The sequence below is a fragment of the Pongo abelii genome, chromosome 2, assembly GCF_028885655.2.
Source record: "Pongo abelii isolate AG06213 chromosome 2, NHGRI_mPonAbe1-v2.0_pri, whole genome shotgun sequence".
In the NCBI taxonomy this organism is placed as follows: domain Eukaryota; kingdom Metazoa; phylum Chordata; class Mammalia; order Primates; family Hominidae; genus Pongo; species Pongo abelii.
In genome coordinates this window covers 160,357,366-160,384,643 of record NC_085928.1, presented here as the reverse complement: position 1 = coordinate 160,384,643, position 27,278 = coordinate 160,357,366, and the positions used below count along the sequence as shown (strand labels likewise).

Sequence of the window (27,278 nt, the reverse complement as noted above, 5' to 3'; positions counted from 1 at the left end):
ACCCAATGCTTCTCGTCCTGACTCCGAACACAGAACCCGGGTGGCCGCGTCGCCCTCCTCTCCTGCGCGCTGGTGACTCAGCCCTGAGGAGAGAAACCTCTCGGTTTTTTCCGACCAGTGCAGGGGCGCCCGCGCCCCGCCCCTGCCCGCCCGCGTCCGGTCCCACCCACCGTCCACGCTCCCGCCCCGCCTGAAGTTGCCCTTCTCGTTTGAGCTGAGGGACGCGTCGGCCAGGCACCCCGGGGTGTGGCCAGAGGACTTCGGCGACGCCTTCCCCCAGAGTGGCCCCCCTCCTCAACCCAGAAAAGACAACCCCGCGGGGCTGCGGCGAGCCAGGCATGCTCACTGGCGCAGGCCCGGCCCGCAGCCCGAGCAGGAAGCGCCGGCGCTAGGCGGCCCCCTGCGCTGCCAGCTGGAGCCGGGCGGAGCCAGCGCCCCGGCGCAGGGTGGCTCTGCCAGTCCCCGCGCGCCTGGGCGGCCGCACACGTGTCCAGGCGTCACGTCCGCGCGCGCCCCCGGGGCTTGCGTCAGCGGCCGTTCCAGAAGCGGGTGGGCCAGGGTTCTTCGCGCACCGCTGGGGTTCGGGGCCCTGGACGCCGCCGGGAGGAGGGCACCGCGCGGGGTCCGACGCGGAGGCGTGCTCGAACGCCGGGGGCTGAGGAGTGCATCAGCGCGGTCCAGCCCTCCGCCTACCGGGCGCCGAGCGTCTCCGCCGCCCGGACCTGGGCTGGGCGCCGTGGCGTTGCCTCGGAGCTCGCTGCCCGCGGGGCGCGCACCGCCTTGACCCGGGCGGCCCCGCGGCAGGCAGGCGCCCGCAGTTCCATGGTTGGTTCGGAGCGCGATGAGCCGCCCGTCCTCCACCGGCCCCAGCGCTAATAAACCCTGCAGCAAGCAGCCGCCGCCGCAGCCCCAGCACACTCCGTCCCCGGCTGCGCCCCCGGCCGCCGCCACCATCTCGGCTGCGGGCCCCGGCTCGTCCGCGGTGCCCGCCGCGGCGGCGGTGATCTCGGGCCCCGGCGGCGGCGGCGGGGCCGGCCCGGTGTCCCCGCAGCACCACGAGCTGACCTCGCTCTTCGAGTGTCCAGTCTGCTTTGACTATGTCCTGCCTCCTATTCTGCAGTGCCAGGCCGGGCACCTGGTGTGTAACCAATGCCGCCAGAAGTTGAGCTGCTGCCCGACGTGCAGGGGCGCCCTGACGCCCAGCATCAGGAACCTGGCTATGGAGAAGGTGGCCTCGGCAGTCCTGTTTCCCTGTAAGGTAAGCCCAGGGACAGCCCACGTACCTCCGCCGGTGACCTCAGGGACTCCGGTATCCTCCAGCCTACTGGCAGGCCTGGAGAGGCGGGCGGCATCTCTCATTTAAAAAAAAAAAAAGAAAAAATGTTTACACTTCGTCCACCCTCCCTCAAGCCCACTTTGGGAGTAGTTCTGGGTTGACATTTACCGAGTAATGGTTAATAGACAATTAACAGATTAATTGGCATTTGCTGGTCGTTAAAACATCGTAGCTCACCCGGCCCAATGCCCGCGTCCTCTGCAAACGTGTATTCGGGTACTCTCGGTAGGGCTGGGCCGCACCAGTAAAACTTGGACCGAGAAACTGACTATGTGGGGATTGAGGAGGGATGGGCGAGCTAAACGCACCCTTTACCAGCGCTAGGCTTGGCTGAATTGATAACTGGAGTCTGCACCCCGCGCCTACCGTCTGCGCACCCCTGACACGTGGGAGCTCTCGGGAGTGTAGCTAAAAAAAGGGCGCCTACAGCCTGTTTTCCTCTAGCTAGAAGAAAACCCTGCAAGCCACGCCTTTTTCTCTCCTAGCCTTCCAAAGACTGGGAAGGACTGAGGAGTTGTGGCTGCGTTTTTGTACTAAGTGGGGTGAAAACAGTCAATCAAGAAATTAACAAGGGCACTCAAGAGCTGTTGTTACAGTTGTTTAAAGCTCATCACTTCATTTTTTATTTAATGTAAAAAGTTTTCAATGCCCTTGCGAAAAATGCAAGCCACCAAGACAAGAAGTAAAATGAAAGACCAAGATCTCTCCCCTCCTTTCCCACCATTGTTAGGTTTAGTGTGTATCTTTTTAAACTATATATACATACACCCTCGCAGCTAAATATAGAATCATAGATGTCAGTGTATGTCAGGGAGGTTTTTTAATACCCACACATAGATGTAAGTTTTTCTCCAAAAATGGCATCTGCAACTTGCTGTTCTTAAATTCATATTATCACACATATTTCTCTATGCCTGAAACCTAGTCGACTTCATCGTATTTTAAATGGCTGCATAGTATTGCATTGTGTGGTCATATTATAACATTTGTTTACCTGCAGCTATTACGTGGAAACCTTCAGGAGCAGTTTCACAGACATACTTGTCTACATTATAACCTAGAACTATACTGTAAAGTCATTTTCTGAAATTAGAAGTGGAGATAATGTCATTAATACTTTCCAGTTTTTTTGTAAAAGTAACTTGCGCTGCCTCTTGGGCCATTTAGGCTGTCTTGCATTTTTCCTTGGTGCTGCTTATTTTATAGGACAAGAGCTCATTTTTAAATTAAAAATAATCCACCAGAGAATTCAGGCTTGGGACTCAGGTCAGTAAAATGAGTGCTTTAATTTGGTCTGCTGCCCTGCTGCAAATCAGGTTTAAAATAGCATATTTAAATAAGAGTTTGAATCGGTGTTTGGACTAGGGTGTTTCAGGCAACCTTAATAAATTGCTTTTAACCCCTCCTCATATAATGCTTACTAATTCACTCAGCCCAGTTTCTCAAAATTTAGGTAAAGTATTTGCATAGTTGTCTTAGGGTTGTGAAAAAGGTGACAACCTAGTGGTTGGAAAAGGTTTGGTGGTAGTTAACATAGAGTGGCTATTTGATGCTTGAGATATATTGCAGGGGTGGGGGATGCCCCACAGGATTTCTGGGGAGCCATTTTCTCACCCCTTTACTTTCCCTTAAACCCGCAGTGGCTAACAAAAGAAATGGCTTTTAGGTGAGTTTTAGTTCACAAATGAGCATTTGATATTAGTCAGTAATCCATAATTTGTTTTTAAAATGTAACCTCATAATAGAATTGTGTTGTTCCCAAGAGAAAGGGAAGGAAACATACTATATGGAGCATGAAGTTTCACTTTCAGGATCTAGAACTCTGGTTCCTTTGAAAGCATATGTTCTTTCCTAACGTGAAACAGGCTAGTGAAATCAACCTTGAAGAGTAGTTCTGGGAATCAGGGGTCCTCAGCCTTTCTGTACATGTCAGTGGTTTTCTGAGTCTCTATTCTATAAGAATGCAGTGGGGTAAAGCTATTACTTTGCAAGCTGAAATTTAAAAGGGCCAGTTATTCACCTACAGACCAAGAACCAAGCTTAGAATGTGATCTTGGGGATGCTTTTGTGTGTGCATGTGTGTGAGTTGTATAAAGCTGGGGTGTGCGTGCCTCACCTTTGGTTGATCAATAATCCAAACTATTGGCAGGGCAGCTCAGCCAGTTAGTCTGGATAAACCAAACTTGAATGTATACATAGGCCCAGCGACCAACCAAGATGTGTTAGTTGTAGAGGATGAGAAACAACAGGGAGTCGTAAGGCCTGTATCAAACTTAAAACAAGGTAGGTCTGTTTACCTAGTCCTTTGGCCTACAGTTTGAGGCTCCTAGAAATTATGGGACTGCCTTTTTACTGTCCCCACCTGCTCTCAGAATCTCTCATGGGCTGGCTCATGTGAAAAAAACCAACGTTGAATAAAGTACCAGAGCCCACATCTCAAGAGCTGCCTGGCACTGCCACTGTTTGCCTGAAAGACCACCTCCCAGGGCCTTGATTTCCTCATCTATATAAATGAGAGATGAGTCTGCTTGACTTCTGAGGACCTGTAGCTTCTAGCATTCCATGAAAAGAAGGGAGGCTATCTGGAATGTTATTGGATGCCCTCTATCTGCCAGCTACTTTGCAGGGGTCAGCTTTTACTAGTTTGCCTTTTTTTTTTTCAGATGAGGAAACTCATGCCTACAGAGTGGTTAAATGTGAAGTGACTTGTCAAATCACACAGCTAGTAAGAGGACCAGTCCAAGCACCTGCATCTCAAAGGCACAGATGTTTTGTCCTACACCTTACTACACAGGGATTTCGAATCTGAGAGTATACTCAAGATTCTGAATCATAACTCAAATAACAAAACCATCTGGTTGGATGAGTTCACCAGATGGGCCTCTTATGGGACCATCCCAAAATGACAACATACATAGTCACTATGAAATTCATTGGCAGGAATTTTGTAGGGCATGTAGGGTAGGAAGATGGGGGGGTGGGGGAAAACCTACAAACCTAGTATTTTGTGGGATATCATCACAGCTCTGGACTGCTTCAGTTGGCCAAAAAATGGATGTATTGCCAAATAACTATGCTACTTAGGTGTAGGGTAATTAATTAAAGGCTAGAGTGTTGCCAGCACCTTTGATATGGGGAACCAGGTGCATTATTAGCTCAGATCTTTGGGTGTGGTGGCTCATGCCTGTAATCCCAGCACTTTGGGAGGCAGAGGTGAGCAGATCACCTGAGGTCAGGAGTTCGAGACCAGCCTGGACAACATAGTGAAACCCTGTCTCTACTAAAAATACAAAAATTAGGGCCAGGTGCAGTGGCTCACGCCTGTAATCCCAGCACTTTGGGAGGCTGAGGTGGGCGGATCACCTGAGGTCAGGAGTTTGAGACCAGCCTGACCAACATGGAGAAACCCTGTTTCTACTAAAAATACAAAAAAGTTCGCTGGGCATGGTGGCACATGCCTGTAATATCAGCTACTCAGGAGACTGAGGCAGGAGAATCGCTTGAACCCAGGAGGCAGAGGTTGCAGTGAGCCAAGATCGCGTCATTGCACTCCAGCCTGGGCAACAAGAGTGAAACTCGGTCTCATTAAAAAAAAAAAAAAAATTAGCTGGGTGTTGTGGCAGGCACCTGTAATCCCAGCTACTCAGGAGGCTGAGGCAGGAGAATCGCTTGAACCCAGGAGGTGGAGGTTGCAGTGAGCTGAGATTATGCCACTGCACTCCAGCCTGGGTGACAGAGCAAGACTCCGTCTCAAAAAAAAAAAAAAAAAAAAGGAATGTCTAATAGTGTATGGCTTTCTTCCACTTGGGGTATTTTTTAACCCATTCTGTGGCTTGTTCCATGCCTGAGAACTTTTGACATCCTGTGCCCAGACTTAAACTCACCCTTTCAGTGTGTGGGTTTAGGGGGAGAAGTGAAGGTTGACACATTCATATCAACAACATAGTCTACTTTACCATCCAATGGTGTATTTTGATATCAGCCAAGTATTTCTCTCTACAACTGTGAGCAATGCTAATCCACTTCAGCCTTCTTACACTGTGATAATACCTTTTCTTTGTCCTCTCTGAAAGTTTCTAGTAGCATATCTCCAAATAATTATTGAATTTGAAAGCCTCAGCCAGACAAGTCTTCTCTGTGGTTGAATTGTGACAATGTCTGTGTTCCTTAAAAAAATAAAAAATAACATAAAACCAAGTAAGGTTAGACAAAACAGTTGAAAGTTTAAAAGCCCTTGGCCTCATCTAGTTCAGTGGAGACAAACTTTCTAAATGGGAGATGGGTCATGTAATGCAGAGGAGAGAAGTATTTGACACACTCATGGCCTCGGGGTCAGGGAGACCTGGAGGAGCAGTGGAGATGGTGGAGAGCCAGAGAACAGGTGCCACCTCCCAAGAGGCAGCCTTTACTCAGCTCTGGCTGATTAGTGGGGTTGGGGATGTGGGTGCAGGCATATCAGACCTTTAGATTTTTTCAAGAAAAGTCAGAAATCTGGATTTTTTTTTTCCTTTAAGAGATGGCCTCTCACTATGTTGCCCAGGGTGGTCTTGAACTCCTGAGCTCAAGCAATCCTCCTATCTCAGCCCCCCAAAGTGCTGGGATTACAAGCGTGAGCCACCGTGCCCAGCCTGGATTTTTTTTTTTTATGTTAAATATCTCGATTTTTTTTTCTAGCATTGGCTGACTTCACATGTATAGCCACCACTTGCAGACAAAGCGAACCATGTCTCCAGGCCAAATTCCAGCTGCCAGCATGCAGCCTCTGATCTGATTCTCTTGTAGAAGCATTCCTTGAGCCTGGAAGTTCTCGTTTAACTCTTGCCATACATGAACTTTGGAACTCTGTTAGGCCCTAACTGTTGGTGATTTTGTAGCTTGTTTTCTTTTCATCTTTATTTTGCCAAGAGAATATTATTTTCTGGCCATCAGGAACCCTCAGATGATGACCTTTTGACTAGATGTTTGACTCTATACAGGTCAGTTTCTTTTTTGCACCTGAGGGTCTTTAAGAGAAGGGATTGGACTAAATGATTATCCCAAGGTTCTTTCTTACCCTAAAATTTTAAAATATACTAAGCGGTCCCAGTGAAAAGAACGTGAGCCAGGAAACAGAAGACCTGGGTTCTCGTCCTGGCTTTGTGTGACTTTGGTCCAGTCACATACTTCCCTGACCCTGTTTGTTCATCCATTAGAAAGAACGGAGATAACTCCTAGTTAGTGGGTGCTCGGAAATCAGATTAGAAGTGCTGTTGAGGGGTTTTGCTTCACCATATGGAATGGAATATGGGGGGTATTGGGGTGGTTGGAAGGTTGTGATGGGGGATCACCTGGAAGCAGGAAGCACAAGCCGATTAGCCAAAAATACTTTCAAAAATTTCTTCCTAACCCCCAGAATTCTCCTAAGACAAAACTATTTACTTTGGAAGTTGTCCCTGAAGTCCTCACTATTGCCTGACATGGGCAAGGTTGGCCCATAACAGCACAGAGTGAACTGGCAAGGACCAGAGTCCACATACATTAACTCCGGGGCTCAAGATTTTAAAGAACAAAATTGATAATACACCTTTCGTTGTAGTTTACTTTTTGTATAAAGCAGAAGCATTAGAATACTATATGGCAGTACTAAAGCTTAATGGTGATTCCACACATAATTGGCCAAAGATTTTTCACAGGTCACCACGACCTGGAACTGGAGTAAATAGTTATCAGTGAAAGTTGAGCCTTAGTATAACCAGAACAGAGGCTTACCAAAAGTTACAGCAGGTCTGGCCTATAAAATACCAGCCCAAGATTGGGTTAGACTCTCCCCTTCTGTGGTAGAGCTGTTTTTTGAAGCCCCATTAAAAAGTACTGTATACATGAATATAGTGAGGCTTCACTGTAAAATGTCTTAAGCATCAGATTTTGCTTCTGACAAAATTTGTGAGACATGGCCGTTCTTATTCAAACCCATAAGGTCCTCACTCCTTGAAAGGGGCACGTAGCAGATACACATTTGCTAAACTGTGTACCAGTGCCAGCATTTGGAGCCACTGTGTATTGCTGGCGAGTTTTTCAGGACATGATCATACGCAGGGTATTTGAATGTGGTTGCACTCTGGACATCCTGAAAAGGAAAATAAGAAAGTCTTCCTGATCAAATGTATCTTTATTTTAAGCTTTGGGGTATCCTTTTAAGGCTTATGAAATAAGCCTTAATGAGGCTTATTTATTATTATAGAGCATACTGAAATGCTCTACAGAATTTCATCAACTTTGCCCTAGATTGCAAAACTGTTGTTTTCCTCATTTCCAGTTTGGTAAAGATTTTATGTAATGATTTTTAGACTGTGTAGCATCTATGGGATGTTCTCAGTTTTTGCCCACAGGTGATATACAGATGGATGAAAAATATTCCTGGTCAGGTGTGGTGGCTCATGCCTGTAATCCCAGCATTTTGGGAGGCCGAGGAGGGCAGATCATGAGGTCAGGAGTTCAAGACCAGCCTGACTACCATGGTGAAACCCCGTCTCTACTAAAAATACAAAAATTGTGCCAGGCACAGTGGCTCACACCTGTAATCCCAACACTTTGGGAGGCCGAGGCGGGCAGATCACCTGAGATTGGGAGTTCGAGACCAGCCTGACCAACATGGAGAAACCCCGTCTCTACTAAAACTAAAAAATTAGCCAGGTGTGGTGGCGCATGCCTGTAATCCCAGCTACTTGGGAGGCTGAGGCAGGAGAATCACTTGAACCCAGGAGGCGGAGGTTGTGGTGAGCTGAGATCACACCATTGCACTCCAGCCTGGGCAACAAGAGCGAAACTCCATCTCAATAAATAAATAAATAAATAAATAAATAAATAAATAAATTAGCTGGGCATGGTGGCTCGTGTCTATACTCCCAGCTACTCAGAGGGCTGAGGTGGGAGGGTCGCTTGAGCCCAGGAGGTCCAGGCTGCAGTGAGCTGAGATCTTGCCAATACCCTCCAGCCTGGGTGACAGAGTGAGACCCTGTCTCAAAAAAAAAAAAAAAGAAAGAAAGAAAAGAAAAAGAAAAATATTCTTTTGCTAATGTGCCGGCCTATGCACTGCTTTAAAATTTTGAGTCAGCAAAGATAGTATCTTTGGGTCCCTTTTACCCCCAGGATCCCTCTTACTCTGGCAGTTTTGAGGGCAGTGCCTCGTCTGGCCTGGTCCAAATCCCAACTCCAGCCCCACTGTGACTGGCTGGTGACCTCTCCAAGCCTCAAGGTTGCCATGAGGACCAAACACACTAATAATTCATGCAAAGTGCCTAACACAGCCCAGGCACTAAATAAATGTGCTCAGTTAGAAGCTGACAGAAACTAAATGGCGGATATCTGAGGTCAGGTTCATGCATAAACTTGAAAAAGAAAAAAAAGGAATCATTCCTATTTTTTCCCATAGATTTTCCCAATGAGCTTCCCTTCCCTACTCTTAATCATATAGTATTTTCATAGAGCTGTGTAAGTTGGCCCTTGTATTGGTTTTTCAGTGATGAGGCTTTTTTTTCATTTCTTTAAATCTTTTGAGAGGGAAAACTGGTTAAGCAGCATTTAAAGTTATATGTATTATATTTTGTGTATTTTTACATATTATGTTTTCTAAAGTTATGATTATTTTTAAATGTAGAACATATAGAAAATAGTATAAAATTAAAATCTCCTATAATCTCCCTCACCTAAAGATAACCACTATACCATTTTGCATACATCCTTGCAAACTTATTTCTATATCAGTGGAGTTTTTCTTTAAAAAACAAAAACAAAACAAATGAGATGGTGATATGGTTTGGATCTGTGTCCCCATCAAGTCTCATGTTCAACTGTAATCCCCAATGTTGGAGGTGGGGCCTGGTGGGAGGTGGTTGGATCTTGGGGGTAGATTTCTCATGAATGGCTTAGCACTATCCTCTTGGTGCTGTTCTCGTGATAGTGAGTCTTATGAGATCTGGTTATTTAAAAAGTGTGAAGCACCCCTCCCACCCTTGCTCCTGCTCTTGCCATGTGAGATGCCTCACTCCCCCTTTGCCTTCCACCATGATTGGAAGCTTTCTGAGGCCTCCTCAGAAGCAGAAGCCACTATGCTTCCTGTACAGCTTGCAGAACCGTGAGCCAATTAAACCTATTTGCTTTATAAATTACTCAGTCTCAAGTATTTCTTTGCAGCAATTTGAGAATGGAACAATACAGGTGGGGAATCCTGTTGTCCACACTGTTTCATAATCTGCTTCTTTATCTAACACATCATGACTGCTTTTCTACAGTGATAAATATTCTTTAGGATCATATTTAGTGGCCACATATGCAGTTCTATAACAGTACCAGAGTTATTTAATCAGGCTCCTATTTGTGGTCATTTAAATTCTGTTTTCTTACTGAGATTTTTTTTTTTTAAAGCACTGCTATAACCAAATCTTTGTACACAAAAAAATAGTTATTTCCTAAAGATAAATTCCTTGAAGTTGGATGGTAGAGCCCAAGGGTATATGCAGAAATCTAAGTGTTTTTTTTTTTTTTTTTTTTTTTTTTTGAGACAGGGTCTAGTTCTGTCATCCAAGCTGGAGTGCAGTGGCATAATCACAGCTCACTGCAGCGTCAACCTCCTGGGCTCAGGGGATCCTCCCACCTTAGCCTCTTGAGTAGCTGGGATTACAGGCACACACCATCATGCTTGGCTAATTTTTGTATTTTTTGTAGGAACAGGGTTTCACCATGTTGTCCAGGCTGGTCTTGAACACCTGAGCTCAAGTGATTCGGCCTCAGCCTCCTGAAGTGGCGGGATTACAGGCATGAGCCACCACACCCAGCCTGAGAAACTGAAGCTTTTTGATAGTAGAACAAAATTGTTTTCTCCCTTAGAATGGTTTACAGTTGAATGTCCATTTCTTCCCAGCAGCACCAACATTGGGTGTTACCTTTTGGTTTTCTTAATGCCGCAGCCTGCTTTTTCTTCCTGGTGCAGTGTCAGGCCAGAGTTGGCCGCTGCTGACCCCACCAACTTTACATCATACTCACTCTTGCCTTGGAATCTCCTGCAGTTCCAGGCCCTCTCCTTCCCACAACCCATCTGCCTAGCCAGTTCTTGCCTCTGCTCACCCCTCTCGTCTTTCTGAAACTCTTCTAAGTCTAATGGTGGAGACAGATGTGCCAATAGGGCAGAGCCCGTCTGAAGTACTAGGAGCTGAAAGGAGTCTGAAGACCTTGCCGCCATGGTGGCACCAGCTGCATGTTGAAGGTGTGCAGCGGTTTGCCTGTGAAGAAAGAAGGGATGGAAGCTCATAAGGAGGCTGTGTGGGAGGCCAGCAGAGTTGCTTGTGAAGGACGTTGCTTGCCTTGCTTATAGATGGCCCAAGCTAGGCACCCATGCTCATGCAGTTTTTAAGTTTGAGGACAGAAACTCCAGTCTGGACTAATTACATATATAATGTCTTTTTCACTACAACCTCTTGCTTTTTCTGTGCCCACTCTACCCTTCTGAGGAACAATGATCCCTCTTCCCATTCTAGACCCAAGTAGTGGCTTTTGCAGGGATGGCAGTGGTACCAGAGGGCCCTCTTATTAGGGTTGCCAGGTAAATACAGAATGCCCAGTTAAATTTGAATTTCAGATAAACAACAAATAACTTCTGGGGCCGGAGAGGAATAATAAGTATATTCCAAATATTGCCTGAGAGACATCTTGTATTTTTATTTGATAATTTTTTTTTTTTTAAATATTGAGATGGAGTCTCGCTCTGTCGCCCAGGCTGGAGTGCAGTGGTGCGATCTTGGCTCACTGCAACCTCTGCCGCCCGGGTTCAAGTGATTCTCGTGCCTCAGCCTCCCAGTTAGCTGGCACTTCAGGCTCATGCCACCACGCCCGGGTTCAAGTGATTCTCGTGCCTCAGCCTCCCAGTTAGCTGGCACTTCAGGCTCATGCCAACACGCCCGGGTTCAAGTGATTCTCATGCCTCAGCCTCCCAGTTAGCTGGCACTTCAGGCTCATGCCACCACGCCCGGATAATTTTTGTATTTTCAGTAAAGACAGGATTTCGCCATGTTGGCCAGGCTGTTCTCGAACTCCTGACCTCAGGTGATCTGCCTGCCTCAGCCTCCCAAAACGCTGGGATTACAGGCATGAGCCACTGCTCCTGGCCTATTTAATAATCTTACAACCCTACCACTTAAGTCTTTTGGTGAATTCAGTTGCTTTCGTTGAGAAATAAAGACTGCTGAGGGGAATGGAGCTGTTTGAAGAACTGTCAGGGCAGTTACATGGTTGTGCAGGTGGGAACCTGGCATGGAAGAGTGCGGGCATACTGAAAGGGTGGGTGTGGTACTGGTCACATGGCATAGAGCCTTTAACTCAGCTTTTAAGTGTTTTGTTTGCTTGAACATGCACTTTGAAAGGACCTCACAAAACTGGTTCTCCATGACAATGTGTGGTTACCTGCTAATTCTGGCTATGGACAGATGAGAAACATACATGGTCAAAAGTCAACCTTTGTTTAAAGTTTCTAAGATTAAAAATAAACCCCTGCCAGCCCTGGAAGTCTTTGTAAGACTAAACACACCCTCCCTCGATAGCAGGGTGTTCTCAGATTTCTGCAGTAATAATTATGCCAGGCCAGTTGTGGTGGCTCATGCCTGTAATCCCAACACTTTGAGAGGCTGACGTGGGAGGATCACTTGAGGCTAGGAGTTTGAGATCAGCCTGGGCAACATAGCAAGACCCTGTCTCTTTTTAAAAAGAAAGAAAAGAAATTTATGCCAAAGTCTTCCCAAGACACCTCTTAGTAAGAAAGCTAAAAGGTGGTTTGTTGACTTTCTCTTGGGCAAAAAGGACAGATTTGGGGGCCCAAGATTTTAATTAGAATTGTCTTCCCCAGAAGAAATTTAGTAAAGTCAACAGTAAGTGTTTCCTTACTCTCACCACTGTTTGGTGACACTGTTTGACTTGACAGTTCTAGTGCTGAGTAATAGTGTCTTCTCATATCACTGTCTGTAAAACCATTACTGCACTATTGGTTGATGATATCTCTTTCTTTTTTTTTTTTTTAAGAGACAGAGTCTCTCTCTGTCGCCCAGGCTGGAGTTCAGTGGCGTGATCTCGGCTCACTGCAACCTCCGCCTCCCGGGTTCAAGCAGTTCTCCTGCCTCAACCTCCTGACTACAGGCACATGCTGCCACGCCCGGCTAATTTCTTTTGTATTGTAGTAGAGATGGGGTTTCACCATGTGGCCCAGGCTGGTCTCGAACTCCTGAGCTCAGACAATCCACCTGCCTCAGCCTCCCAAAGTGCTAGGATTACAGGCATGAGCCACCATGCCAGGCCTGATTATCTCTTCACACTGCCTCACAGCAGAGTTCAGGAATTTACCATTCGAGTTAAGTGAAAATACGCTGTTCTTAGAGGAAGGATGCTAGACAGATGCAGGTTGAATATTATAAATAAGTCACAAGAACAGATTTCACTTTCTCCTGTTTCCCAAGCCTTAACATGATTAACTTGAAGAGTCTACAACTCTTCCACTGTTAATAATAGTCAAGGAGTAAATCATAGACAGTTTTATAGACCCACTCATAGGTGACTTGGTAGGCTCCAGGTCACACAGGACACTGGGTACTTGAGTTCCAATCACAGCTACTCTACCATTGTTGTAAACATATTTTAAGCAAGAGGAACATACAGCCATCAAAAGGACAACTGTGCTGATGTTTTCCAGTGTAGGTAAGATCTCAGAAAGGCTATAAACCTCCTCACTGACAGGCACGGTGGCTCACATCTTTAATCCCAGCATTTTGGGAGACTGAGGTGGGAGGATTGCTTGACGCCAGGAATTCTTGACTACCCTGGCTAACAAAGTGAGACCCCGTCGTTTCTATTAAAAAAAATTGTTAAAAACCTTCTCACTCCAAATATTTATGTAAATAAAATATGTGAAACACTTTCATCAAAAATGACAAAACCATAGTGCCTGAAATCTAAAACAAACATTTCTTCTTACATGATCTCAAAAATCTATTGATTTTTTTTTTAATTCTAAGTCCCACAGTAAAACTTCTAATTAAAGTAAAATTAACATGGTGGAAAACATTCCATCTTTGGCAGATACATCTAACATTTATTCATTTATCAACAAATATTAGATGGGCAAGAAGCAGGCAATGAATTAGTGAACCAATAAGCAAAATTAACAAACCCATAAATTAACTAGATCATTCAGTGTCTTTGTGGGGCAGGTAAACATTTTAAATCACAAAACAGCTAGCTTGAATTGCTAGAAGTCCTTTTAGAAGTTTGACTGATGGTTAAAATGTAACTTTTACCATGATGTGGATCTATACTAGGTTTAGCTGCCAACTCCCATTTGCACAAGTCCTAATTATCTGCTAATCATACATAATAAATTATACTGTCAGAAATTCATCCTTCCAGTTGAGCTCATATATCTCTTCTTCCCACTTCCAGGTTCACCTCCCAAAAGAAAAAGGGGGCTTGAGTAAATTTTATTCCTGGAGCTCATCTTTCAAATGGGTCTAGAACAAAGTGGAGTTTACCTTGGACCACTGAGAGTGGTGAATAATGAAACTACATGCCAAGGCCACAGACTTGTCAGGCACCCGCAAACCTTTAGAAGGATCAGAGGACAATGGAGAATGCATTGTCTTCTATAGGGGCCAAAGAAGTGTTGGTTATTATGACAATTCATTTCTCATTGCAAAATTGTATTGGTTCACTACAGTCTCAAATGCCTCTAGTAAAAGAAAAACTACCAACTTCAGTTGCATTTACATGTAGTTATGTAGTTAAAGGTATATATTCTTTTAAAACAAGCACTGTTATGATAAAACTTCATTCATTCAACCAATTCTGCATAAACCATTTCTGTCCCATGAAGGATAAATACGCTAACTCGGTCCCTGGATTCTTTAGTACGTTTTTATGTATGTATTTTTGAGACAGGGTGTCTGTCATTCTGTTGCCCAGGCTGGAGGGCAGTGGTACAATCACGGCTCACTGAGCCTTGACCTCCCAGGCTCAAGCAATCCTCTCACCTTTGCCCTCCTAGTAGCTGGGACTACACGTGTGCACCACAAGTCCTGGCTATTTTTTTTTTAACTTTTTATAGAGACAGGGGTATCCCTATGTTGCCCAGGCTAGTCTTGAACTCCTGGGCTCAAGCAGTCCCTTCATCTCGGCCTCCCAGAGTGCTTGGATTACAGGCTTGAGCCACCTTGCCTGACCATGTTTTTATTTTGATATGATTTCAAACTTACACAGCAGATCCTATTATCTAATCCACAGTCCATATTCGAATTACAGCTTTTGCCCCAGTAATGACCTTTATAGGAATTTTGGTTTCTCATTCTAGAGTTACGCATCGCACTTAGCCGTCAGTATGCATTCTGTGATCATTACAACTTATTTAGGTTGAAAGAAAGTGCCATTTGCTTTTTTTTTACTCCAAGACAAGGTCATTTCTTAGATTTAATTCAAAAGTTCATGAGCATCAACAACAAAATATCGATTGTGGTTTGTTTTTCTTGAGCCATTCTCATTTGAGGCGCTAGCAGGTATTTTGCTATAAATTTCAGCTGTTTCCTAGGATGTAAGCCAGTCTAGGCAATGTGGTTACTCACAGCTCCCGAAAGAGCCATGCTTCTGCTGTGGAGCGCATGCTCCTCCCATTGAGTAGATTGTTGATTGTTGGGTTCAGTAAATCATTCTTGAATTGCATGGAATCAGATTTAATTAAATAGGTTAAGTGACTTGTTCTAAACCAGTGACAGCATCTATGACCTTCACCAGCACCGCGGCTAAGAAGGCTTATTTTGCTTGCGTATGCATTTCATAAGTAAACATAATGTGACTGTGTTTATTAGGTAAATAACAGGTGTCTTGTGTTTGACTGTGTGTTGATGTATCTTGTTGTGTGTATTTGTGTATGAAGGGGTTTCTATGCTGAAAAGGAAAAAACCCTGCGTAAATTCCAACTTAAATACAACCTTCAAACCCCACACCCAGGAAAAGAATGAGAACTATTCGCTGCTTTCTGCAAAGACCTAAGAATGAGGGTCCAGATTACACATCGCATCTCAATGGCAGAACACATTTGCACAAGACTTTTGGGTCACTGCAACATGAAAAGTTTGTAAAGAGAAGTTAGAAATGGGATTTCAACATCTCTTTGTTTCTCATTCTGCTGGGCCATCATCTACCTCCCTATTTTTTTTTTTTTTTTTTTTTTTTTTTGAGATGGCGTTTCGCTCTTGTTGCCCAGGCTGGAGTGCAATGGCACAACCATGGCTCACTGCAACCTCTGCCTCCCAGGTTCAAGTGATTCTCCTGCCTTAGCCTCCCGAGTAGCTGGGACTACAGGTGCCCACCACCACAACTGGCTAATTTTTTTTGTTTTTGTTTTTGTTTTTTTGTATTTTGAGTAGAGATGGGGTTTCACCATGTTGGCCAGGCTGGTCTCAAACTCCTGACCTCAGGTGATCCACCCAACTCAACCTCCCAAAGTGCTGGGATTACAGAAGTGAGCCATCGCGCCCGGTCCTACCTCCCTATTTTCTTCTTTAGTTTTCAGTGTGTGTGTGTGTGTGTGTGTGTGTGTGTGTGTGTGTGTTTCTTTAGAGATGTTTACTTAAAACTAATTCCCCCTGGGGAAAATGAGCAGATATTTCCCTAAGGAGAAATCTCATTTATAGCTGTGGGCTTGTCCCAGGAGACACAGGCAGCCCTCTGCGAACCAGCCCAGGTGCCTTCTCTCAGTAACAAAAGGGTACAGCTAAGAACCAGACATCTAAAGGAAAGCCCTCCCCAGCTTAAACGCACAAGTCGACCTTTTCACATTTTGTGGGGCAAGCCCTAGCTGGAGTATGAAGTGAAACCTCAGGACTTTCTTGCCAGATCCCAGAGAAGGCTGGGAGGGCCTAATGGCTGGTTACTGATTTGAGATGCTGCTGCCTTATTCCTCAGGGAGTGGCACTTTCAGGGCTGTTTTTCTCTCCTTGCAAACCAAAGAAGTTAATATTAGAACCTGCTTCCAAAAGCAGTGTATCTGTGGACTCTGGGTTTTATGTGTGTTGGGTTGGTGGCCAGGGGTGAAAGCAGATGTAAATTATTTGTTTATTTTTCCCAAAATATTGATTCTTTGACTCCTGAGCTGTTGTGTGCAGTGAAAGAACCCTGGAGGGGCAGCCTGGGAATGCAGGGCTCTGCTCCTTGTGAAGCCACAAATGACCACAGGGGCCTGACCAGTCAGCCACACTCTGGGAGCATCCAGCTTCTAGTGAATAAAACAGGTAGAATGGACTCCCTGGTCTAACTCCATGCTTTGCTAGCGATCATGTTCTGATTGTGTGGCAGGGCTGGCATTCCTGAGTTGCCCTGGTAGTGCTCATTGGGTGGGCCAGTGACCTACTGGACCTGCTTGCTGGCATGGGCCGCTCCTTGCAACTGTGATTGTGGCTGCCTGGAAGCCAGGTTTTGTCATTCTTGAGAATTGGAATGAGTGGTTCTTATCAGAGTCAGTGGTTCTCAACTGGGGCCATTTTGCCCCCTAGGTGACATTTGGCCATGCCTGGAGACCTGGAGACATTTCTGGTTGTCACAACTGAGGGGCAGGGTGTGGTTGCTATTGGCATCTAATGAATAGAGGCCAGGGATGCTGCTAAACATCCTACCGTGCACAGCACAGCCCCCACAACAATGAATTATCGGGTCCAAAATGTCAATAGCACCACTGTCGAGAAACTCAAAATAAACTCCATTGTCAGGAAAGTCCCTGACCTGCCTTCTCCTTTAGGTTGTTTGTTTCTTTGTTTGTTTGTTTTTTGAGACGGAGTCTCAGTCTGTCGCCCAGGCTGCAATGCAGTGGCACGATCTCAGCTCACTGCAACCTCCGCCTCCTGGGTTCAAGTTATTCTCCTGCCTCAGCCTTCCTAGTAGCTGGGATTACAGGTGCATGCCACCATACCCGGCTAATTTTTTATATTTTTTGGTAGTGACAGGGTTTCACCATATTGGCCAGGCTGGTCTTGAACTCCTGACCTCAAGTGATCCACCTGCCTCAGCCTACCCAATTGCTGGGATTACAGGTGTGAGCAGCGCGCCTGGCCTCCTTGAGGTTTTATCCCCACTGTTTCCTCCGCTCACCCTGTGCTAGAACCAGATGGAACAATTCCATCCACAATCCACTTGTCTACAATAAAGCTTTCCTTTACCATGTCCTCCTCACCCTGTCCCACCTTGAAATCACCTGTTGCCCTCCTGGTCTTCCTTTACACAGTTGTTAAATCTATTATATGGTCTTTCTCAACTGGAAACACCACAAGGGCAGGATCCACAGCTGATTCCTTCTGTGTACTCTAGGATAGAGGTTCTCAGCCCTGGAAACCCTTAGAAACCCTTGGAGCTCTTCAAGAAAACACAAGCCCAGGCTGGGCACAGTGGCTCAAGCCTGCAATCCCAGCACTTTAGTAGGCCAAGGCGGGTAGAGCACAAGGTCAGGAGATCGAAACCATCCTGGCTAACACGGTGAGACCCCGTCTCTACTAAAAATACAAAAAATTAGCCGGGCGTGGTGGCAGGCACCTGTAGTCCCAGCTACTCGGGAGGCTGAGGCAGGAGAATGGCATGAACCCAGGAGGCGGAGCTTGCAGTGAGCCGAGATTGCACCACGGCACTCCAGCCTGGGTGACAGAGCAAGACTTCATCTCAAAAAAAAAAACAAAGAAAAGAAAACACAAGCCCAAGGCCAGGGGCCAGTGAGACTTGGCTTTGCTGCTCAGAAACACCTAGACAGTTTTACATACAGTCTTGGGGAATTCACAAACTCCTAAAGCCCTCCCTCGGATCCCTGGATAAGAGCCCCTGATGAAAGTGACAAAACACCCATGGTGCTCTGACATGCCATTCCAGAACAATGCCAAGACCGCTTGAAGTATGAAATGTGGCGTGTGTGTGTGTGTGTGTGTGTAGGGGGTTAAAGTTTAGACTTTAGTCATCATAAAAGTGGCACCAGTTGTTATGAAGACATGAACCTTACCCATGATGGAAAGAGAAGGAATAGATTGCCATGAAAGTTCTGCTTGTTCAGTAAAAGTAGAGTAAGCACCTAAGGCTTTAAAACTATTTATTTAAGTTAATAGAGGATGTAGCAAGATCCTTATGAAAAAACATGAGATCGTTGTCCACACAAATGCAAAGTAATGCCTTTTCTATTTGTGCAGTTTGGGGAGGTTCCCTGTTCTGTATATTTGGGTGGAAAGAAGTGTTGAATATGTGATTTGTAAGGCAAACCAAATAATTCAGAGTATAAATACTACTTGAGTGGGGAAAGTTATAAAATGATTGCCAAATGATAAATATTTGCTGTAAATGTTGAGTTCGTCATGAATGAGGAGTGGTTTGGGGCTTTGGGCAGAGGTGCAGCTGGTACCTTTCTGGGTGCCATTGGCCAAAGTTCATCTTATTCCTGGGATTATTCCTGGGCGGCTATGGGGAACAGTTCGTCTTGAAACATCTTCAGATATTGAGAGCTTGTTTCGAGACTCTGCCAGGCTCTGGGCTATTTCTTGCTATTTTTATTGTGTGTGTGTGTTTTTTCAAACTGGACAGAAATGTCTCACCCATCACTCACAGAAGAACATTAGGAGGCTCTGTATTCCTAGCCACACCCTAGATTTAAAACACAGTTGATAGGGATTTGTTTTTCAGGCCTTATAAAGTAAGGAACACAAAGTATAAATACACATGGATAAATAAATTTGTTTCTCCTGAGTGAGTTTTTTTACACCCAGGCTTTAGAAATTAGTTCAGAGTTTTAAAAGATGAACAAACAATTCCTATGGGCGAATAAGTAACTGAACTATTTCTGCCAATTTCTGTTAAATATTATAATCCGCTTAGGTATGGGGAAGTGGGGGTTGGAGGATGAGCTACATTTCTTTCTTTAAGCCACTCTCCTTTCCGATTAGGGGAGACTAATCCCCCTGAGAGTGGAGGCTGTCATCTTTGCTTCGGAATCCTCTGAGTGACTGTAACTTAGCGTCTTGTATGGAGAAGTCACATAGTGCATACTATCTGCTTGTTGCTAGGGATAAATTCATCTATAAAGGTTAGAATTTGACCGACTTCAAGTTTAAAAGGGGGATTATTCCATAAAGCAGGGTAGAGAGAAGCAAAAACAGCGGTGGTGGGTTTTTTTTTTAGCAACTGGACATAGCATCTTAGAAAAATGACCTGGCCTTGCCCTTATTTGGTGCCTTCATGTCTCAGTGGAGCAGGGGAATCCAAGTGTGGTAAGCCAGACAGTTCCCCTGCCATTCTGTGCTCTAGGGGTCTAAAGCTGACACCTAGTTTCACCCAAGAAGGTGATTCAGGTTTCTTAATTCTTTACAGAACAGCTTAGTACTCAGGGCAGGTGTCTACTTGTGGGCTGATTCTCCATCTGGTATCTAGGAATTAACACTGTCATCCTTGTGAGAGTCTGGAGTAGAAGTTCAGTTCCTCTTGGTGTGGTCTTTTGCCATGGCAGGTATGATTTATCCATTAGGAATGTCATCCCAAGTGCAAGGGAGAAAAAGGTTTTGTTCTCCTATCCTATTAAGGCAGTGTCTGAGGCGCAGACTGATCATGTCAGCAAACTTGTCTAGTTCTGCTTCCTCCCGGTCCTGTTGTGAGGACCTGACATACCTGGCCATGAAGTGATGTGCTCTTAAATCTGAGGAAGTGTTGGGAGTCAGCGAGCTTTGAGAGGACGGTTAGGCCCTTATTTTAAGCTCCACTGGCCAGAACCAGACTGACCAGCAGTCTTCCAAGTTAGTTAAGTAGCTCTTGGATGTGATTTCCTTCCACCCAAAAAATATGGGCAAAGCCCCCCAGAGGGAAGGTCAAAAGGATGCAGTGGGGTAATATTTCTAGCAGTATGAAGGGGTCTCCAGGCCTCCGCTGCCCTAGCCTGGTGATGCCAGCAGCAAAGAGCAAGGAACCAAAGGGCAGCCTTCCCCACGACCTGCCTGCCAGTCACCAGTTTGAGCCAGGAAGCAGTGGAGGGGGAGAACAGAATTATACTGTTGTTAATATTGTCTATATGTGAAAACTAATTTGGGGATAATATAATATTCCTTGCCCAACCCCATCCCCACCCCCAGGCAATTGAATTCTTTAAAAAACAGCTTCACAGAAAATATGGGAAGACCAGCTTTTACAGGGCTTGCTCAACAATTTTGAGATGTGCATAGGAAGAGAACTTTAGTTCTCATCCCTTTGACAGCAGAACAGGGGGCATGGAAAACAGCATATTTCTGGTTCAGGAAATACCCTTGATTTTATGCATGACAGCATTGATGATGAATAGAGACTGAGACTTTTAGTCTTGAATATTTCACTTGCTTTGAGCAAAAGTAGTTAAGAACACAGTTTAAGCCCAGGAAAACGGAGTTAAGTACTCATAGAGGGTTGAAGCAATAGAAGTTTTGAGAAGGCCCAATGGCTCAATGCATTTCTTTCTCTGCAGTATGCCACCACGGGCTGTTCCCTGACCCTGCACCATACGGAGAAACCAGAACATGAAGACATCTGTGAATACCGTCCCTACTCCTGCCCTTGTCCTGGTGCTTCCTGCAAGTGGCAGGGGTCCCTGGAAGCTGTGATGTCCCATCTCATGCACGCCCACAAGAGCATTACCACCCTTCAGGGAGAAGACATCGTCTTTCTAGCTACAGACATTAACTTGCCAGGGGCTGTCGACTGGGTGATGATGCAGTCATGTTTTGGTCATCACTTCATGCTGGTGCTGGAGAAACAAGAGAAGTACGAAGGCCACCAGCAGTTTTTTGCCATCGTCCTGCTCATTGGCACCCGCAAGCAAGCCGAGAACTTTGCGTACAGACTGGAGTTGAACGGGAACCGGCGGAGATTGACCTGGGAGGCCACGCCCCGTTCGATTCATGACGGTGTGGCTGCGGCCATCATGAACAGCGACTGCCTTGTTTTCGACACAGCCATAGCACATCTTTTTGCAGATAATGGGAACCTTGGAATCAATGTGACTATTTCTACATGTTGTCCATGATGTGACTTTCGTAAACCATCAAAATTATTTGGGCATAGTGCTCTATGTTTAATAAAGGTTTTTATAGATGTTTTATTCCATATGTCTTCACAAGTCAGGACCCACAATTACCTGTGTTTTGTTTGAACAGCAGTTTCCTATCTGGCTTCAACCCAACAAAGTTCATTAACCTGGGATGAATGGGGTTGGCCTGTTGGTAATTTGGACGCTGTTCTGTGATCTAAAACAACTCTTATTAAATTGTATTTACTCCCTAAACAACACTTGACAGGCTGTTGCACAGGGCTTCTATAGATCAGTCTGTTAGGAATGGGAGGCCCCTTCCTGCCTGCCTTCCCATATTGGTCCCTTGACATTGACAAAAGCACAGTGACTGTCAGCAGATTCCTTTACTTTTGTTTGTGGGAGGTAGGAATTGTTTTAATGCATTTTAAACAGTGTTTCTCAAATTGGATGGCTGGCTAATAGACACTGAATCACCCGGAGTGCTTATCTTAAAATTGCAGATTTAGGGAGCCTGCCAATTTAAAAGTCTCATCAGGTGATTCTTTTCAACAGTAATGTTTGAGAATTACTGGGTTAAATTGTGGGAAAGGGTCCAGATTTTAAAGGTGCTTTAAGGTTGCCCTCTGCCGATACTGTTTGTCTTTCTACTGTTTCATCCCCTAACTTCCCCCAACCCTCAAATTAAAGCTAGAACTATAGATCCACATGAACGCACACCTGAGATTTGGCCACTCACCTATGTTTTGGGTGGATTGCCTAGGAAAGCAAGTCATATGGCCATTGATAGTTCTCATGTAATTAGTTTTGCTCACCACTAGTACAGATGACCCGTTTACACGTGGCTTCCCTCGGAAGCCCTCCTCAACAGTAGCTGGTATGAAAGACTAGATCAGTAGAATTGGAAAAGCTTTATAACCGGTGTGTCATATGCTTGCTATTTAAAGCTGTGTGTTGGTTTTGTTTTTCTGCCACATTCACTAGTTTTTTAATAAATATTTTCCAAAAATGGATATTGTGCTTCATTTCCCTAATTGAATAATTGGTATTTATTGAGCATCTACTGTGTGCAAGTGCAATGAACCTTCATCACTACATCTGGGGTTGGAACTTTCACTGTTTCCACTGTGGAAACAGTCATTGGGCCAAGGTCATGGCACGGGTCCATGACAGCACTGGGGTCCGGGCTCATGTGTCTGAACCACTGACTGTCAGTGCTACAGGTCTCCTGCCAGGGCTGTCGTTTCTGTCTGACAGTGCCAGTACCTGTGCAAGAAGAGGATTGCCCCTTCTTTACAGAGTCAGAAGGAAGACGCTTGGCCACTGCTGACATCCAGAGTGCTGGGGTTGATCCAAGGTGACCCACTCCCTCAGTCCCAACCCTAAACTCCCAGAAGAATTCAGAGGATTAGGGCCAAATGCTCAGCAAGGATTGAAGGCTGCTTACCTCAGTGTCCCAATTTCTTTTTTTTTTTTTTTTTTTTTTTGAGACAGAGGCTGGAGTGCAATGGCACTCACTGCAATCTCTGCCTCTGGGTTCAAGCAATTCTCCTGCCTCAGCCTCCCAAGTAACTGGGACTAGAGGCCTATGCCACCACACCCAGCTAATCTTTGTATTTTTAGTAGAGATGAGGCCAGACTGGTCTCGAACTCCTGACCTCAAGTGATTCACTTGCCTCGGCCTCCCAAAGTGCTGGGATTAAGGCGTGAGCCACCACCCCCAGCCCTCAGTGTCCCAGTTTCATTAGCATACTACCAAATGGAGGTGATGGCTTTGGAGTTGATTTTGTTTTTTAAGTGAGATACAGTGTTCAGTTTTTAGCCAGCACAGGGCTCTGACATTTAAAGAATTGCTAAAGTAACCTCTTCTAGGCTGTTCTTAAATAAAAGTGAAAAACAGTGCCCTACACAAAAGTAGGGGTTTACAACATTTGTGGTGAATGAATGAAAACCACAACTCTTATCACTAAGAAAGTCACATTTCAAGTCAATATACAGAGGGACCTGTGAAGGTGAAGCTAGGATCCAGGAGCAGGTGAACTCTGACCCTCAGGACCAGAGCCAGTCCAGATATGGCCTCCAGGGCCCTCACAGCACCCACGCAAGGTGCAGTGTGCATACACTAGCCAAGCTTGGCAGCATCACTTCATGTCCACGGCTTACCCTCTTGTTACGTGTGATAGAGGAATCAGGACTGATTGGTTAACAGTGCATAAAAGGCAAAACTATAAACAAAAGACATAAAGAAGGAGAAAGTGGACACAAGTTATTCCAAAAGCACAAGAAGAGTTTTAGCCCAAAAAGGTAAAGTGATGGGCCAGCAGCCACACGGTGCATTACTGGCAGCACTGGTTCTATAATTCAGGCTTCTTGATTCCCCATTCAAACTTGCTCCTAGAACTTAACAAATGAAAAAGTTGTAGGCAACGCAACTCTGAACTTTTATTTTCCAGAGTTACGTAGTTCCCTTTCATCTCTGTCACTGGAAATCTGTAAACTTAACCTTTACTCTTGACTTTCTTGAAACTGTGCATTTTCTACCAGAAAATAAAAATCCCCAAGTTATTCCCTGTTTTAACAGGAAGTGAAAACAGCAGAAAAAGATTATGTAAATTAAAATGCCTTTTTATGCAGTTCCAATTGCAAATGCAATTTAAAACATGATGAGTATATTCCTTGGCTTGTTGCTTTAAAAAAAAGTGAGAAAAAAAAAAGAAAAGCAATGATAGGCATTTGTCAAAACTCATCACGTGGTCCACTTAAGTACCATATTTTAAAAAACAAAAGGAGAATATTTTATCTTTCCTGTCCTAGTTCAATATTCTAATTTGATAATCTGGCGATTAAACGATGGTAGATTAAGCCTGTGTCTTATGACGCATGAGTCATTCTAAAGAAAAAAGGGTTCTCAAAATACCTTGGGAGAAAATGTTAACAGTCATTAATTCTGGGTGCCTAGAACCTGGGTATATGTTATATTATTAATTGCATTGTTCTACGTTTTTAATTTTTTTAAAAAAACCAACCAACCTTGAGATTAGGGGTTCCCAGTGTTCTTGTAAGGAGGAACTGGTCTTGGTTTCCCTGAATCCGGAAGACTTAAAGGATTGAGACAATGGAGTTCTTAGAGGGAACTGTCCAGGGGATTATGGGAAATACTTCGGAGAAGAGGCACCCAAGCATCAACCATCTTGGAACTCTGCCAACTAGAACCTCGGCCTCAACTGACACATCCAAACTAATGGCTGAGTGTCTCTTTTAGCAGCATCAAGCAACTCCTTTACAATACCACCCAAAGTAATTTTCCTGAAGAAATTCTCCTTGTATCTAACTTCATTCAGGTTCTTGGGGCTTGCCAAATAGCCAGCAATGTGACCTTAACTTGGTCAGTTGACCTCTCTGGTCTCAAGTTTCCTAATCTGCAACATTTGAAGGTTTATCTTCTAAATGTTTTCACTTTAGTACTAATTTCTGTGAGACAATCAAGCTATTCAATGTTAGGCTGAGGTATGTAAATCATTCCTGCCAGCCTTTGTGCGAGGTGGTTCTGGTATCACTGTGGCCCAGCATGTGTCTGTCTATCAGCGTTGGCAGGTGAGTCATGCTCCAGCTACCTCTCAGATTCCCATGGTTTAGAGCTAGGGGTGGTGCCTGGGTAGAGAGACCAGTTTTGCTTTGTGGCTCTGGCTTGAGAGGCCTGTGGCCTTGAACCTTCCTGATTCATGCAGGCTGTGCCTGAAAGTATGATTATAATTTCACTGACCTGTGAAAGGGAGGCAAGAATGCTTAAACGGAGAAATCTAATTCCCCATATTGTTAAACATTCTACTAATTTGAAGCTTAAAATCTCTTATTTGTGAATAACGTTAATGTGTCTTGGAGTCTTCAAATGACAAGCAGAAAGAACTTTGATCTCATTGACACCAACACCCACCACCACTACCATTTTACAGAATAAACAAGACCTACAGAGGGAAACGCACTGGCCCCAAACCACACTGCTGATTAGAATTTTCTGTGATGATGACATGGTGTCTTCTGTATTGAGTAAAAGGGAAAAAATTACAAAACAGCTTAAAGTACAAGCCAACATTTTACCATGACTAAGGGAAGTGGCTCCCAGTCTCGATTCCCCACTTCCATTGCCACCATCTGGGCCAGGACCACTGTTGGGGCTCCTAATTGTTTGTCCTCCTTCTTCCTGCCTGCTCCAATCTATAGTCTACACATAGGCAACCAGAGGCTCTTCTGACATGAAAATCATTGGCATCACAGCTCTTCAATATTCTCTTGCGGTGCACCCTGTTCTTTTCCTTCATGGCACCACAATTGTGATTACATACATTTTTTTTTAATTGTTCAGCGCCTGCCTCCCCTTGACAACCTGCAGAGTAATAGAGACAATGAAGTCCCTGGCACCTAGGCACCCAATTAATATCTGAATGAATAAATAACTACTAACAGGCTAGTGTGAGAGCAGCATTGAAGTCAACACTTTAAGAGTTAAGGTTTTCTGGTTTTGTACCAAAAGTCCCTGGGGAAATTACGCAAGTAGGCAGGGAACAGAGATGGGGAGATAATCTAACAATCCAGAGAAAGGAAGAAACAAAGGGTTTCTCTGCCCCTGTCATCCTCCAGGCAAGGTCACTAAGGCTGGTTTGAAGTTTCTGTGCCTTGAAATTTATGTCATGGAGTTGCCTGACATTCAGATCAAAGGCCGACTCTGCTCTATGTTTGATGATCCTTGCAGGAAGCACAGATCAAGGTTCCCGTGACCTGCAGCAATTGGATTACAAGATTAGATCAATTTGCAAAGTACACCAAGATCACAGCAGTTGCCATCCATTAGGTACCTATCGTGTGCAAAGTGCTTTGTCTGTATTAACCCATTTAATCCTCTCAATAAAATAAGAAGTGTTTATTATCCCCATTTTGGAGTTGAGGAAGTGAAGGCTCAGAGAGATTAAGTAATTTGCCTACACTCACACAGCTGGTAAGAAACAGAATTGGAATATGAACCCATTGTGGAGTCCATGCCCCTTCACCATATCATGTGATCCATCATTATTCTTGTTTGGCTTTCACGTATTTTGACCATCAGCAGAAATATTGCTTATTTGTAACAGATAAAGATGAACAAGATGGAGGGGTGCAGGATGCTTGGTGAATACAGAACATACCACCTGTGCTTTGGAACTGCCTTCCCCACTGTTGTGGCATGCTAGAAGGGGATGGAGACCTAGAAATCGTTCAGACCCTCACTAGTTAAAGTGTGGTCCGTGCACCAGCGGCATCAGCATCACCTGGGAACTTGTTAGAAATGCAGCATCTCAGGCTCCACCCCAGACCTCCTGAGCAGAATCCGTATTTTAACACAGTATGCAGGTGATGTGGATGCATGTTCAAGTTTGGGAAGCACTGGTTGGATCAAAGGTTATCACCCCACAGGTCCTTTAGAATCATGTGGGGAACTTTAAAGAATGCCAGGACCTAAGTTAGAATTCTTGGCAGTAAGGCTGAGCTTCTGTGTGCTTTTTAAAGCTTCCCAGAAGGGACCAGCACACAGTCAGGGTTGAGAACCTCTGACCCAGTCCAACCTCACTGCCTTATTTTCTCTGGTATTTCTCATACAGCCACTGAGACAAGTGAAGTGACCTGCCAACACTGTAGACTGAATAACCAGGGAAGGCTGAGGAATGCAAGTGAATGTAAAAACCACCTGGAGGGAAGCATTGCAGCAAGAAAGGAACAGCAAGTGCAGAGGCCTGAGGCAGAACCAGCAGGGAAAATGCTTTGAGGTGAGGCAGGTAAGGAGCTAGAGCCTTGCCCTGTGAGGCCAGCTAGGGGTCTGGCTTTCTTTCCAGGTAC

General features: G+C 45.0%; 1 protein-coding gene and 1 long non-coding RNA gene across 2 annotated transcripts; one reads left to right on the top strand and one right to left on the bottom strand.

The window, feature by feature from the left end:
- The first annotated feature begins 320 nt into the window (after positions 1-320).
- SIAH2 (siah E3 ubiquitin protein ligase 2) lies at positions 321-22,423 on the top strand. Its single transcript, XM_002814178.5, has 2 exons — positions 321-1,258; positions 20,850-22,423. The coding sequence occupies exons 1-2, from the start codon at positions 842-844 to the stop codon at positions 21,405-21,407; spliced, it is 975 nt and encodes a 324-aa protein (XP_002814224.1). The 5' UTR covers positions 321-841; the 3' UTR covers positions 21,408-22,423.
- LOC129058278 (uncharacterized) lies at positions 5,126-24,504 on the bottom strand. Its single transcript, XR_008523355.2, has 3 exons — positions 24,441-24,504; positions 10,439-10,593; positions 5,126-5,502 (listed from the first exon to the last, which is right to left on the bottom strand). It is a non-coding gene; the product is annotated as an uncharacterized LOC129058278 (long non-coding RNA).
- Between the last annotated feature and the right edge of the window lie 2,774 nt (positions 24,505-27,278).